The sequence below is a fragment of the Megalops cyprinoides genome, chromosome 14 (assembly GCF_013368585.1).
Source record: "Megalops cyprinoides isolate fMegCyp1 chromosome 14, fMegCyp1.pri, whole genome shotgun sequence".
In the NCBI taxonomy this organism is placed as follows: Eukaryota; Metazoa; Chordata; class Actinopteri; order Elopiformes; family Megalopidae; genus Megalops; species Megalops cyprinoides.
The window spans coordinates 13,522,727-13,539,393 of record NC_050596.1 but is presented as its reverse complement, the minus strand read 5'-3'; the positions used below and the strand labels follow the sequence as shown (position 1 = coordinate 13,539,393).

The 16,667-nt window shown below is 45.2% G+C and overlaps 1 protein-coding gene across 1 annotated transcript in view; it reads right to left on the bottom strand.

Moving 5' to 3' along the window:
* Nucleotides 1-16,667, bottom strand: part of LOC118789135 (vang-like protein 1) — a 55,089-nt gene that overhangs the window by 33,493 nt on the left and 4,929 nt on the right. The window contains exon 2 of the mRNA XM_036545459.1: nucleotides 2,555-2,826. Coding sequence (XP_036401352.1) covers nucleotides 2,555-2,625 — 71 coding nt within the window. The 5' untranslated portion in view covers nucleotides 2,626-2,826. The remainder of the gene's footprint in view (nucleotides 1-2,554; nucleotides 2,827-16,667) is intronic.

Sequence of the window (16,667 nt, the reverse complement as noted above, 5' to 3'; positions counted from 1 at the left end):
CATTGACTAGCTATCAGGAGCTATATAGTGAATAAGCGAAAGGTTGACTGGTGCACGACAACTTATTCATAGGAAATAAAAGAGCAAGGAATCTGCAAATCGTACTGTAAACTGATGCAAAATCTAATTTTTCAGTGATCTGGAAGGTAATGTTAGCCAGTCAGATAGCTAGCTACTCTCCAAAGGATGAGGATTTAGAAGGATTTTGGAACAACTGTCTGCTCTTTACGATAAAGGCCAGGGAACAATTATAAGGATTGATGAAAAGACTTCAGTTACTGGCAGCCTGAGCAGCACCACTTTGGTTGCTACATTTTTACCCAAATGCATGACCCTCAAGAGGAAGGAGAGAAGCTACGCAGAATCTCAGGTAGACTGTTGTGACTTTGCCCCTGTCATCTTGTACCAGGTGAAGCAAAAGAAGTAGCTATGGACAGCCTTGGCAGAGTGTTCCAGAATCACCATAAAAACAGATGGATACATAACCATAACTCTGACTCTGAAGGGAATCATTTTAGGACCCCTCTACCCATGCAGTTCCAAAGGCGGATTAGGATTTGGTGCACTTGGTTCATTTATTTAATCCCCCACACACTGCATGTTTGGTGACAGTTAATTGGTATTATATTAATTAAAGAACCCAATTTTCCACATGAGTGCCAACTAATGTGTGAATTAGTATTCAATCATTATCATAACAATACAGGGTAAATGTGTGCTACGACATCTTTCAGAAGGCTCTGCCTCACAAACCACAGTCATTTTTCTTACACTGCTGAAACACACACATTAAACAGAACTTCATGTGCTTCCCCTGACGATCCATAAAACATAAATTTATGAGACTTTTGTCTGGCATGTACAGTGGAACTGGATTGAAACTTTTTTTAATGTGTTTCCAATCCAAAAAAAAAAAAAAAAAACACAGATTTTTCATGCTGAACCACAGATCATGGACCTTCACAGAAAGGGCCCTCAGACACATTTATAGTAGATCAACAAATTTGCGCGTGCACACACACACACACGAACACGCGCACACACATACGCACACGAGTGCCAAGCTTACAAAAGGTCATGCTGTATCAAATTCATATGCTCTTGTGACCCAATACTTTTTACAAGCCTCTTCCATGTACAGACACGGTGCTTCATGGAAATGCATTACCATAGCACAGGGTAATGAAAGCATGTTTTTCAATCACCTTTCTGCACAGAGCCAAAGAATGCGTTTCTAACGACACCTGACAAGACGGAAGACGTGACATGTGGGAGAACAAGTTCTCTGGTTCTGTTAAAAAACAACAACACCCGCTCCACGTAGAAGCCAGCACAGCACAGAACCGTGCTCCTGGCAGGTCCAACAACCAGACTGGGAGAGCCTGAGCCACTCTGTCCCACTAATGAGATCACAATGACAATTTAAAGCCCTTGCTCAAGCGTGGCACCCTGAGGATAAATGGATTACCTTCCCAAACACCCCCCTCCCCAGGTTCCAAACACAATTCCATTTGTTCTCTGGATCGAGGCACACCAGAGGTTGTGGTAGGGGATTCTGGGAATTTTGGTTATTTTTATGTGGTGGTGGAGGGGTCCGGGGGGTTAAACTCTATGGCTTCCCTTTGTCAGCTGCATTAGTGTGCTGTGAGAGAGAAAGGCAGCTGTGGACGGAGCACAGAGGGTTTAACAGTGTGCCTCCCCTCCTTTCTTTACTCACTCCAGCGTGTGCTTGTCCACGCTAACTAGGTTGGATCTACTAAGGCAAAGGCCTTTCTCCTGGGAATGCGAGATCAGGGTTTCCCTGAACACACAGCTACCCCCCACCCCCCACCCCAAATCTATCCGCACAACCTGGTGACAACAGTGGAGAGAGTGGTCAGATGGAGGGGGAGAGAGAGATGAACAAGGGAAAGCAACTGCTGACTTTTGATCTTGTGAGGGAAGCCGGGCAGCAGTGGGGCTGCGGGTGTCGCTGTGTGACCTGAGACAAGAGAAACGAGAGTCTCTGTCCTCTCCCAGCTGCACGGAAAGGGTCTACTCTGCACCAGCAAGTTTGGGTGCAGTCCTCCACAATCAGTTATAGCCAAAAGGAGGGGGAGGCTGATGAACAGAAGATCTTTTGTGCGTGAGTAAAACTGGGGGGGAAGTACAGTAAGTTATGTGTAGCATGTGTGGAAGCATGTTCATGCATGTGTCAATTGATAAGTGTGCACCACGCTGTGCCCCCTTTTTGCAGTCCACATAACTCTTCCCAGCAGAGTCTGAAAAACAGAGTCTGTTGCCATGGTCCCTTTGGCACCTGTCCCCTCCTGCTTTCCTGAATCTGTCTGCTACTATAATTCAATAAATGACAGACAAAGTGCACTGCATCATTGAAAGGATAGAGAGAGAAAGTGAAAGAACAAGAGACAGACAGACAGACAGAGAGAAAGAGACTGAGAAGGAGAGCAAGAGGAATTAGGTTGGGAAGGAGCCCGGAGTATCAGGAGTGTTGTCACAGACATATTAAGCACAGTACTCCAGACAGGCAGAGAGAGAGAAAGGGGATTCTTACCCATGCCTGTGGGAGCTTCTGGAGCGACCAGAGTAGTAGGAGTACCCAGAGTAGGTTGACTCTGTGTCCATGGCGATACTGTCCTGCCCCAGCGGTTGGCTGAGGGCCCTGTGGAGGTTGCTGGGCTTAGCGCCGGGCAGACACAGCGGGAGCTTGTGGGCAGTCTTATCCGGCAGGAGGCTGAGCTCGCTCAGGAGGTTGCTGGAGGCCGCGTGCTGTCGGGGGTCTATCTTGACAGCAACCCTGGGGGCTCCCCGCGAGAAAACATCAACCTGCAGAAAGAGGAGAGGGGATCAGATTAGAGAGATGGTGACGGGGGGGGGGGACTGGATCAACACCGCATTCATCTTAGAGTGATTGATGATGACATCACCTTTCAAATATGGGGCCTAATCCAATCTGTCATCGGGAAATGGGCCAGTAAGAGGATTTGAGGGGAAATAAATCAGAACAGATATTATGAAGGTTAATTCCCCGTTAAATAAAAAATGAATACCCCACTGCTGAAGGCTGTCAGCATATCCTGTACACGTGCCTGCATACTCTCACACATCCTGCATCTGGCACTGTGGCATAGTGGTAAGGAGCAGGACTGGTAACCGAAAGGTTGCCAGTTCGATTCCCCTGAACATCTGCTAAATTCCAATAATGCAGTGTAAAGTAATTTAATCCCCTTTTCATCAGCTGGAATTTCACTCTCTCCACATTCCAGGTAAGTGGACACAGATGAGGAGTGGCTCCATTGTGATGTATAGGAGTAGCTAAAGCACATTTAAAGATGATGCAGAGGAAGTATCGCAGTCCTTGGAATTTGGTGCGTTCTCGGACCTGCAACCACAGTCACTTCAAGTGGCAAAAATCTGCAGGCCCAATTAAAATGAGCTCCACAGCTTTACTGCATAGCTTTACTGCAGAGATCTGTGTTGTGCCTGCCTAAGGTAATTAAAACCGTCGGCGGCATCCTCACAGGACCCCAGCTACACCAAGCTTTCATTAGCAGGAGAGGAAAGGATGCTGAAGGCGGGCTGTCCTCCAGAGGAAATCAAATCCTCATCTCAACATGCAAGGGTGTCCTCTCAGCTGCTCCCACTTGCTTTTAAATTAAAGCAAGAGAGGGTCGGGAAGCAAGAGGGGAATAGCAGCACAGTATCTGAACCGGGGCTGACACACACAAGATATTTTTAACACAGTAAACAAACCTAGATTTGTCTGAATATTAGCTTTAGCTACTGAGGGCTGACACCTGTTCACATCCTACAGCCCTCAATGAACTGGCCTATCATCAGAGGATCTGGACTGCAAACAGACCTCTACAGGCCATTCGGAGAAAAGACAAACACCCTCGTCATGATATCTTTTATATAAATACAAAGGCTTAGACACCTAGCCCAGAAATCTGTATTCCTCCTTTTCTCTGTAATCCTGTACAAGAGAGTCAAACTTGTGCAGGAGCTCTTCCTTTGCCTGCTGGACCAAACACCCTATGGAGAGCTGACCTCATTGACTGGTTAAAGTTAGTGAGAGTACAGGATAGCTCCACCCACCACAGGATTCATGAGGCCTGCTCCTCTTATCACAACTACACATGCACTACAAGGCCAAGCCCATGGTGGAGACGACAGGCCTACCGACGGCCAAAGCCACAGGGGGAAAAGAAAGCAGAAAAGCTACGCTTACAGGAGGCGGGTGCGACACAGTGAGAGAGGTTTATTCATATCCAGCCTAAGGTAGCTCAGCCCGTGGTGCAGACGGGAGTGCAGTCTTTCATCTGTGCCGACTGAGATCCCGGCGTGACTCCTCTAATAGGGAAGGCGAAGGAGGAGGTGAGCTGAGTCACCGCAGTGTCAGTCTACCCCAGGGCTGAATGCCTCATGTCACTGTCACCGCTCATCCGGCACGGCCTGTTTGGTCTACACGGACCGGAACGGCAGAGGGGATACCACCGCCGGCTGCAGCGAATGCCTTTGTTCTCCTCTTACTGAATCAGCTCCGTACAGTGATCGCAGGTAAACGAGAAAAGAGCTGTTCTGGAGGTAAAACAGGGGGGAGATGCAGGGGGTTGGGTCCCATTTTTAGTGCGTACATATTTCATTAAAAGCCAAAACGATGGTGTCAGACAGAATGGGAGCTTACCGCACCCCCTAGTCTATTAGCAAACATGATACTCAGGGTTGCAGCCTTCAGTGGAGGTTTACCGTAAAACCACAATCTCTTGGCTAAATGGCATGTGCTAAGGTTAAGTGCATTTTTGAAGGAAAACTCACAGAGAAGTATGTGTGAGTACTGACTGTGCTCTCCTTGTCTTTAAATAAATTCAACACCTTTTTTTCCAGTCACAAAAAGATGACGAGAGAGTCAGCCAGGAGGAGAGGACTCTGTGGAAAGGATTTCTTCAGCACGGTCACCACCTTTCCTGAGAGGGAATTCAAATTCCCTTGTGGATGTAGTGTTTTTCACGTCTCAGTACCGGAGTGTGTTGGGAGGGGGGGGGGTGTCTGTGTGTGTGTTTGGCTGGCAGGGAGGGATCTGATGTCTACAATTTCACACCATTACTGCTACTCGAGTAACCGACAGCTGCAGAGGAGCAGCCGTTTCACTTTACACACACGCGCAGACAAAACACAACACTTGAAAAGACCGAAAAAGTTACTGAGGGTCACAGTGCCGCGGGTCTCCTTCGCCTGTATGCGTGTTCACGCCCTCGTCTCTCCTCAGCGTACCTCCCAGTGTCCCCTTTCCACGCGACTGTAAAGGATTATTCAAATAACATAACGCTTATTATAATGCTTAACGATCTTTTTGGCCATTCAGATTAAAAACCCTCAGCGTGAAATTATGTAAATCCTGCCGCCAGCTCAATTTTCTTCTGCTCCTGCGTTCCAGGATGAGTTTCTCGACTGTGAAGTGACTCGGCCATGAAAATGACAACAGATACATAAAAGCGTAGTGTTCTGACAGGCCGTAAAAATAGACGGCTTTCTCCTGCTCTGAGGCCGAGGCTGCTGTAATGCCCAGCTCAGCCGGCTAATCAGACTGAAGTTAATGTTCGCTAATGAACGGCCAACGCGAGACAAGATTCGGGAAAGGTCAGCGAATTAACCGTCTGTACAATGTGATCTGAGCTGGGGTCAATTCCATTTCAGTTCAATCCAATTCAGTTCATGAAATTCAACTCATGAACTGAAAACCCATCATTTTCTATGAAGATTTTTCAATTAGAATGAATTGACTGAATTGAAATGGAATTGACCCCAACTGAGAATGCAATATCATCATCATCTGGAGGTCTTTTCCAGGAGATAAGTACAACACTGGAGACACCATTCACCCTGATCACTGGTAATGGCTTTCACTGTCCTCATGCACTGCAAATCACTACAGACAAGAAAGGAAGAAGAGACTGTTTTTCATCCCAATAAATGTCTCTCGCTCATACAAGGAGAGCCTTTTCACCAGCTTGTACAACGGCCATATTTCCCCCATACTTAATAAATTCAGTCTTTCTTCTTAACTGTAAAATATGCGTTTGCCACTACTCCACAGAATCTGCAATAAAACAGTCTCCACTTACTCCCCAAAATAAGAATTTTACCTTGTGCTTTAGAATACACCATGTTTCCTCTACTCCTTGAGAAAAAGAGCATTTACCCCCCATTCTGTAGAATGGCAGCATTTCCTCCTTCCTGCTAGTTTGTCCCAATTACAGTACAGTAGGATTCCAGTTGTCCCCAGCTAAAATCTTTCACCCACCCCCTAATACTAACTCCTCTGATGCAAAAATTCTCAATGACACGTGGGTTCTTATTGACACTAGCTTAACAAGGCACCACGGACCAATACAAAACTCCACTCCTTGAGTGATGCATGTACACACAGCTATGACCACATGACAGTTGTCTCAAAAACAGACTGGTGCCGCTTCACAGGCTAACAGAGACACACGAAATGGACTGATCGTCTTTCTGTAGGACTCGGGACAATAGAGTGTCTGTTCATTATTGAAAATGTTCCCTGCATATTTTGTCTTAATGGCTCTATCACGGTGGTTACAGTTGTAGCGGTGTATGGCAGTCCGATGGCTGCATTTTGGGACAGTCCAGTGAAGGAGTATAGGGAAGTACAAGCTCAAGGAATGCGGCTTGTGACACCCTACAGGGTGGCATACAGCAGAGGTAACTTTATACAAATACCAAACACAGTATTTAGGAGACATTTATACACTTACAAGGTTTAAAGTAAGGTGAGGCTTTCCCTTGTTATCATATCCACATCTCTCTGAAGTTTTTTTGGCCTATGCTTCCTAGAAAAGTTAAACAAATATTTTTAAAACACTCCTTTGTGCACCAATGGCTTTTATGTGTTAGGTCACAAAGGTAAGGGTCTTTAAAAACAGAAGCAGCAGCTTTTTGACTGAATGACTGAATGTGCTATACACAGTCCTTATACACAGGGAGCCATAAACTGTGACATATTGATTTAGAAACAGCAGCCTTAAAATTGCGTTCTTTGTTAAATGAAATTCCAGGGAGAGAACCAAGAGTCCGCCAAGGCATTAGTTTAATGTGGGGTCTCACAGTATGTTTGCAAACTACAGGAGTGAAGTGCCAGATAAACAAACTTGTATTTGTAGCTGGATTAAGCTGAAATGAACATGATCAGATTCAATCTCAAAAGCATATACTTCAGCTGGAGCTTTCAGCTGAATTTAATTATTGCTGTCCTCAACTGAGACAATTCTTTGCGTGACAAGACAAAAGACTACATAGCCCATATACACAAGACAATTTACAGATTATCTGTAACTGTTGGGATGAAACTAAAATGAACTTTAACTCTTTACCTTCAGGTTGTAAATCTTCTCTAAGACTAAGAAAAATCAGTGATATAGTGAACAAAACTTAAATGGCGATTATAGCAGACAGTGAGCATATTGTGGATAAATATAGCACAGGGAGCAATGACTATAGCATAGTGAATTAAATGTATAGCATAGGGCAGTGAATTTTGAATACAGAGTAGGGGATTATTAAAATGGTGTAGCGAATTACATAAACAATGGATAGTGAATATAGTGTAGGGAATGAGTATAGCAGATGGAATGATGAGTATGGTGTGGTGAATGATCAGTCCACTATAGTGTACAAAGAGCTTAAGTTAGTTAATGATTAGTATAGTGTAGTGAAGGATGAGTATGATGTAGTCCCTTATGAAGCCACTGAAAAGTGAATATAAAGTGTAGCTGGTGATGAGTATCTGTTACACCAAATTAAACAGAAACAGCAGGATTTAACAGCATGGTTAACAATCTGTTGACATGAGGCGGAGCATCTGATGTTGAACAAAAAACCCCATGATGATCCAATAAACATGCCAAGGCTCGATACTGTCCCTCAATTTCCAAACTGTGCTTGTATCAGTGCACGGAGAGGGCACGGGTTTTCAAAACTGTGTGGTGTTAAAGCCCACATTTTCAGAATTGTTAGCTAAGCTTCCTATGATGTCCAGATGTCTCCTCTCCATGATTTCGTTTAATATTGGAGTCAGTCTTTTCATCAGGAGCCACAGCACTGGAACGATGACAACGTAGCGAGTCCTAAATGTGCTCCCAAATAACACCCATCCCCTTCCTCCTTAAGTTTGTACTTGTGTGATGTCACAAGAAATATGGACCTGCTTGCTAATGTCCTTCGTTCACCTGTGAATTAAGATGCCGCCTAGAAGCCCTAGCCCAGAGTAACAGAGGCCACAGAGAATCCTTTCTCCCTGCAGTAAGCGGAAATACATGTGGGCTTTGCGCCAACATGCCAATCTAGCGGGGGGCCCCTTTGATAAAGATACTCTGACAGGAGTTCCTTCCTACAAGTCAGGGCTAACATTTCAAGCACTGGACACAGCGCCAGAGCTTTTCCATGCAGCCTGGCTTCTTCCATGACCACTGTTTTCTACAGCCCACATCGATAATAGGGGGGGAGTGTGAGAAAGCGAACTCGTGTCAGCTTAATCTGCGATTCGACCGTTCGATCCCTCCTGTGTAACGCGCGGCAGAGTCTGACAGAGTGTGACAGATGCAGCCCGTGGTGACTGTCCTGGTTCTGCTCTGCGGGGACTGGCAGATGCCGCTCGGCTCTGGGTCCGGTGCCAAACCAGAGAGAGCGGCCACCCTTTCCGCCCGCGACCCCTCGCAGGGCACAGCATGGCGCTCCGTAGAGGATTTAGGGAGCACCAGACAGGACAGATGCTCCACAAATAAAACCTATTCAACAGTATGGCTGGAGAGAATGAGAAATAACTGGAGGCTTGCATTCCAAACCGCTCCTCTGCCTCCTCAGCCACACTGATGTCTGATTAGGGCTCAGCATGTCATATAAAGCTTCTGAATAGTGATCAGAGATCAGTGCTGCTAAGAAGGATGAGGCGGCGAGACATAAGCCTATTTGCCATAAACTGTAGGAAAGATCCAACCACTTTTATGAGCCATTGTTTTTAAAACAGATAATATAATATATATAATATAAATATAATAATAATAATAATAACGACACCATCATCATCGTCATTTTTTATCTGAAGGGTGCATCTATCCACAGTCCACAGAGCTTCAGAAAACACAGTATAGAGGTGTCTGTGTGAGCCAGGAATTGACCTCATTCCAACTGCTTGGAAGGCAGCTATGTTAATACCCAAACATGTTAAGTGGTCGAAACTTCCACACCCAGCTCTGCCCCTCTTTATCAACAGGTCATCTTCAATTGTGGCATAGCAGACAGGTTATATCACAACGGTGTCTGTGAGGACAGACCAACTCAGAGCCACTCAATCAGATTTAGGAGGTTTCACTGAGAAGGGTAAAAAAATGCAGATGAGTATTATTATAGCAACCACAGACATAACACATTGTTCCAATTCCAGGTTTTACAAAGAGCTCCTCTGTGGCACATTCAGTCCTTTCCTGGAAGACACTCATTCATTCTTGGTATTTCTGGCTGTCCACAAAACCTCATCTACCATCTACAGTCCTATAAAAGTTCTGTTCCTGAGGGAGGGAGGGGGCTTGGAGTCAATCAGCTAAAGGAATGTCAGGAGTCTAGAAGCATGACACCAAGAACACAACCCAGTACATCTATCTAGTGTATAAATACAACCAAGAAATCTCAAGGATTTATGAAGTAAGAAGGAAAAATAATGGCCTCGTAAATCCACACAACGTAGAGAACTTAATCATACTGCATTCTGCGTTAAACAGAGACAAGGGTTTATCTGTGAGTCATTGATGTAAAGGAACGAACTGGAGCAAGAAATCACTGCGAAGAGGACACGGTGCACTGGCCTGTGCTTGGCTACCTAAATGGACTGTAAGTGCTTGATAGCTGTTGCTTTACTGTATGGAACAGGAGGGAGCACAAACCCAGCACACTGGAATAAGATGCAGATTACACACATGGGCGAACAGCAATATGGTGGGAGTCAGCGAGGATCCATGCCAACGGAAGCAGGAATGCACAGAGAGCAGAGAAACCTGGACCCCCGACACAAAGAGCTACAGGTAGTGCATCTTCATACAGGGAAGGGCTCTTAATTCCCCCACTTCAGTTTCCCTTAGGAAGCCCTGAACCACAACCTATATAAGAGAAAGAGCCTCATGCATATATCTCACACCAAGGTTCACTTGGAACGAACCATTTGCAATAGGAGCAACTGCCATACTACTAGAACTGTGTAATGCAAGTCACTTTGGGCTGGGTCCTGACTACTGAATGGATCTAAACCCTGGTAGGCAAACAACTGCCAAACTACGCAAAATAAATTAATCCAAGCTGGGTGATCACATAGCAGGGAGAAAGTTGCTTGGTGACAGTGGGGGCCTTGTGGAAGACACAATGAACTCCAGTGGAATGCAAATTTATTTCTGTTAAACCCTGAGAAACAAAAATTACCCTGTGGTGTGAAAGGCATTCAGAAAGCAAAAAGAAATAGCAAGGCTGTACTCAAAGCATAGCCTAATTCACACAGTACAATTCCAGAAGGTCTTAATAATGCATTAAAGAACTGTATCCATAGTCCCATCCAAAGAATTGTAACCAGTAAATTCCCTTTGTATCAAATCTTGGTTGATTAGGCCAGAAAGTAAAGTTCAGGGGCATTTTCTCTTTATGTCCTCTCCAGCAAAGGCCAGAATTAAAATAGCAACATATATTCCACCTCCTCAAAGCCCCAGGCCCAAACCTCGGCCAGCCCATCAAATTCTAACAGCATCCGGCACAATCAAATTCCAGCCAAGCTATTCTCAGAAGGATCCATCGCCTTGGAAACACCAGCAGAGTGACGTCATTTCCTTGTTATGGGATAGCAAGAAAAGAAAGAAAGAAAGAAAAAAAAAACAGGCAATCTCACAGACACCGGTGCTCCCCCTCTGCGGAGAGGCTGGCACATTTGGGGAATCTCTCCGTGATGAATCACAAACCTCAGAAAACCACTTGATTAGAAACATCCCGGCCACCCGCTGACAGTGAGATCTGACTGTGCCCGCTTCCTTCCAGCATCTGCCCTGCGAGAGGCAGGGGGATCAAAAGGACGACAAACAACTCCCGACGCCCAACTGTCCTGCAGCTGTTACATATTCACAAAGGCGATGTCGGGGATGAGTCGCGGCTGCCTTGGGGAGACATACCATTATCGTTATTTTAGTTGCACTGCATAGCACTTCCTTCTGTTGTAAAGGCACATCTGAACTGAAGGCCTGCATCAGTTACACCGCACTTCCTGAAGTGTTAAACAGGTTAGCGGGCCAAGATTGCACAACTAGGCTGCCGCTGCAGTGAATGTGTACCTGTATTGGCAGGAGAGTGTCAGAAGTAATATGAACCTGGGCACGGATAGTCAAATGGAATTACTCAATGCATATATATGTGTTCTTGCACAGCGTAATGCTTTTGACTGGAACTGCACAATGGATTTGACTTATTTCCAGCAATTGGTGTGGGTAGAAAATGTTGGAGGCAAATGACAGGTAATGCCGTTTGTCACTTAGCCAGTAAAATGAAGGTGTGGCTTTGGGAGGAAAGAACTGAGGTTATGAGTTGGCCATCAGTCACCAGACTGCAGCCAAGGTGCCTGGGAACCTGCTGGGAACTCCAGGCTGCTGTAAGCACTGAATAGGGTGCACTACCCCAAAATGCCTCTGTACCTTGCTCTACAGCATACTAAAGAGGCAAGTAATTCAACTTTAAAGGGAACTACAATTTTCTGTAATTGTGCCATTGTGTAGGGTTTCATTATTAATTTCTTCCATGGACAAGCAATTATTTACTGGAGGAATCCCTCTTTTTGACTGCTAGTGTACTGAGAATAAGTTCTGACCCCATAGGCTATCCATGCTCGGAGATTCTACCCGTACATAGAGCAGGATGTTTACATCCTCTAAAATTTTAATCAGAGCAGTAGAGTGAAGTACAAACACAACAGCAGCAATGCGTTTGGTTTACGAAACATCTAGCATGTAGCTCAAAGTACGGGCATCTCTGAAGTCCTAAGCAAGCAAACACTCCATAACAGAAACAAAATTGCGGTTTCATATAAAAATGCTCTCCACGTCCAATTGCAGATGAATTATGAAACAATGCCCGCTGAGTGTTTTTTTTCCCCCCCATTTACAGGCATTCCTTTCGAGTCATTTCTGAAGGCCCCGGACCTGACAAGGCATGCATCCAAGCGCAGACCCTCAGCTCTGAGCTCTCAAGTGCCGGCACCACAGTGAATACAGAGTAGACTGACCTAGATTAGGTCTTCATCTTCCTTCGTTCCTTCCTCAATAAATATTACACGACACTCTCCCCAAACATACATCTTCCAATCACGCCTGAAAAAAGAAAACCTTCACAACACTAAAATGGCAGAAATAATAATAATAATAATAATAATAATAATAATAATAATACATACATACATATGTGGCAAAAACAGTGTAACCAGTGATAAATGGAGTGGGTTCCCGTTCTCCCCGAGGCCAGACTTTGGTTTGCTTTCATTACAAAACTATTCACTTTAAAAAGCCACTCATCTGAGACATGCAGAACCATGGCATACACTGTTTCAATTTGCAACAACAACTATTGATTACAGCAAAAACGTGTGTGGGTATGTATATTTGGGGGTGACTGCCAAAATAAAACTGCTCGATTCATGAAAGCATGTTGTGGATCGTACTTCACATTTAAAACAACAAACAGTTCAGGAGAGCAGACAGAAATGTCCAGGAACCGAATTCTCACTCAATCACAAGTACAGTGAAAATAATCCAACTGCATGTGAATGCTTTGCCGGTTGATGTTTGTTTTGTCATGCACTGTTACGCGGTGATTGACTGCCTGAGTCTGGCAGTGTGTTTTGGTATCGTTCCAGCAACCATGCTTTCATTCCATCTCAAAGATTACTCATGTCTACATCTGTGCCTCTTGTGTGTGTGTGTGTGTGTGTGTATGTATGAGAGAAAGAGAGAGAGAGATGGAGTTCATGAGGTCACTGTCCACGTGAAACTATAACATTCTGTTAGTGCAGGAAGGGCGAAAGACCAACAGAGCTATCCAACTCAGTCACTGTGCAGACACAAGTCTAGCATCTATGGAAGATGACTTGGTTTATCAGTGAAAAACACTAACTAGATCTTTTAATCTGCACTGAAAATCCCTTTAGGCGCCCCAAAGGTGCTGACACAGACAGGGCTGTCACAGGGTTTAGTGTTTGCTTAAGAGGTATTGATACGAAAAGCGGACCTCTTCTCTTTCTTTGTTGACGAGACAGAGCAGAGAAACACACTGATCCTGGGAATATAACAAAAGCTGGTGCAGTTATGCACTAGCTGCGAGACGAAGAGCTGAGCCAGAGGTAAAAAGAATGTTCTCTGTATTTCTGTGGTGTTTGCCTGCACTAACCAGGCTGAAAGCAGAACACACTTTCTAACGCTGCATTCAGCAGCTGAGGAAGGGAGTAAAGTGCACAGCCACCGGTTATCAGCACACGTGACAGACAATGGGGGGTTCCTGCTGTTCTGTCATAACGGGTTGGAAATGTGGTAAGTGTAACTGTCGGGGTGTTGCATATAACCCCTGATTAGATAAGACTGTACAGATTGGATTGAGCATGGATGAAAGAATGGATGATCTCTTACCGGAAACAAAAAAACAGGATCACAGGCGTGTGGCCATTTTGTGTTCAAGACTAATAAAACACGAGAGCTGACAGATGTCAAAGATGTTACCTGTTGACCTTGCAGGAGTTTCATCAAAAGATGGGAGCACTTGCAACTTCACCACAACAGCTTCCTGAACACTGCAACCGGCAGCTAATAGTTATTTTCGTTACCAAAATTGTTAAACTGTATAAAGTTTTTCACAACCTTTGATATCACTCAGTGTTTGTGGTGGGATGCTGATAATGCACTGCTGTGCTGGGGTTAATACTGATCCCAGTGAGCTGACGCTGACCTTTATCCAAGACAGTGACATTTAGAGAGCTCCTCCATCAAACATACTTGTAAGGGCAACGCAAACAATTATATGAAAGAAGCAATCTCAGGAGCAAATCCTTACTTCACTCACATGGCTGAGCCTGGCGATCCATGGTAGCTCTGCCCAGTGGGTTAGCGCCAAGTCAAACCACGGAAAACAACAGTGAACATTCAGACATTCTTGTTTCGGCTCATACAGGCAATGCCCACTCCTTGCGAAATGTATAATGCACATGGTAGTATTCCCAGAGGCTCTCAATAAGGGAAGCTACAAACTACGCAGTCTGCACTCTTTCCTGGTTCAGCTAAGGGGCTCTGGCTGCAGCTAAAGAGTTTCGACAAAGGTAGCTTACTGTGAATATTCAGGAGCAGGAAGTTTTGAATGTTTTTTTTTTTTTGCCTTTGAACTGGGCGCAGCTCCCCCGCAAGCGATGGAAAGTTGGCCGCAAGCCTTCAAAGAATATTCATAACACACAGCCACTCAAAACCTTTTTAACATCCACGACAGCAGGGACAGAGATTTCAATGCAAAGTCTGGTATCTTTATACCATAGGTATTTGTCACTTCCCTTCATTTGAAGAGATAGCCTAGAAAATGGCAGGGTTTTAATGGTAATTTGAGCAGCTGGCATCCTCAATCAATCACACAAACAAGTCATTTGAGAGGGGCTGCCCCATCGCTCAGTGATGCTCCCTGCCAGCCCCTCTCAAGGTCACATTTTTACCCTCTGCAGTGGCTTTGTTTATCAGGGCCCCGTCCTCTCTGTGTGTCAATGACTTTATCTGGCACAAAGGGCAGATGGGGGAGAGACCTCATCAAGGGCCTCTGGCGTCTGTGTTCACACTGCAGCTTGCTCAATTCTGCCATGAATTTTTAATTTGATCTCTATTTTGCCAGACACAGTCAATTGGTAAGCAATTCTTTTTTTTTCTTTTCTTACAGTGATGACCTGGAGGAAGGAACTGTTTAATCAATAAACCTAGGGGATTACTTGATGGCTACCACTTCCAGCGGCAACATGGGATTCTCAGGAGGATTCCCATCCAAGTACTACCCTAGCATGACCCTGCTTACCTCAAGCCATAAGGCAGGAAAGAGTTGCAGGGGCGGTAGGGCTGTCGGTAGCTGGGGTCAAGCAGCGGCCGGTCCATATGGCACCTCCTGGCCATGTGTTATCAGTGAATTAATCTCACCCCGGAGTGACCCCCCCGACAGCGGCAGTGTTGGAGTGCCCGTTTCCCTGTTTGAGGTTCAGACAACAAGGCAATAGGTTGCAATGAGGACAACTATTTTTTTAATCCACCTCTCCCTTTTCCTCTCCACATGCAAAACCATGTGCCCACATCACGGGAATGTCTGAAATGCAACACAGGGAGAACAAAGCACAGGAGGTGGTCAAAGAGATGCAGAATGCGGAAAATTACCCAATGAGCAAATCAAATAAACACTCAAAAGCAGGAGATAACAGCAACAACCCTACCACGCTCATTACTAACGGCCCATTGACGTGCTGGAAGTGAACCAAACAATAATCCTCCCCCCGGAGCGGGACACAGCTAATCCGATGCTGAGAAAACAGGGAATGAGAGGAGATAAGGTGTGAGCAGGTAGACTGCTCATCCCTCAGCCTTCACAGGTCTTCAGGGCCTTCAGGATCAGTCTTCTGTGAGCACAATACACTGTGAGAGACTGTAATCCTTCACAGTGCCATCAGGCTCTGCGCTCACAAGCTTCTTTAGCACATTTGCTTCAGAGGAGGAGAGTTAGCCATGTCTGCTGTCTGCCACGCTTTAACACCACTCAAATACTGACTGTCTTTTGGAGTGATCGTTGTAATTAGCAAGAGCGGTAGAATTACACTAGTACCTGCATTCATTAGTGTCTCTTCCCCTTATTACATCAGTCCAGGTGATGTTTACGTGACTTTGCTGCTGTAACAGTGAGCTGTGGGGTGCTGTGCGAATGTGAGAGACAAAGGCCTACGCCTCAGGCTCAGATAAGCAGGGTCAGCTCAGTCATGACTCTTGACACAAGAGGAGGGCACTGGCATTTCTCTTGCAGAGCTTCTAACACCTCTGACATCACAGTGTCTGCGAAACACCAGTCTCAGTGAGTCAAGCCAATGTGCACATGCGCGCGTGCGCACACACACACAAGCAAATACACATGCACACACAGATACGTAAACACACACACATACAAAGAGAAAGAGCAAATATACACATGCACACACGTACATACGTACACAAAGAGAAACAGTAAATGCACATATGCACACACACACAAAGAGGAAAACCAAACACACAAGATGTAAACACAGTTGTAACAAAATACTAACACAGATACAAAAACACAAAAAAAGAGACGTAAACAAAGACAAAGGCACACTCTAAGGCACTCTCTCTCTCGCACACACACATACACACACACACACACACACACAACTGAGACCTGCTGAAAATTAAATGCAAGTTACAGTGGGACCACCCCAACAATTATTTAGAATATTACAAACACACAAAACAGTCTGCGACGTGCCAGATGTTGATTAATTCAGGGGACTAGTTATTATTCCCCAACACCTTGGGGGAGGAGAGAAGTAAGATCAC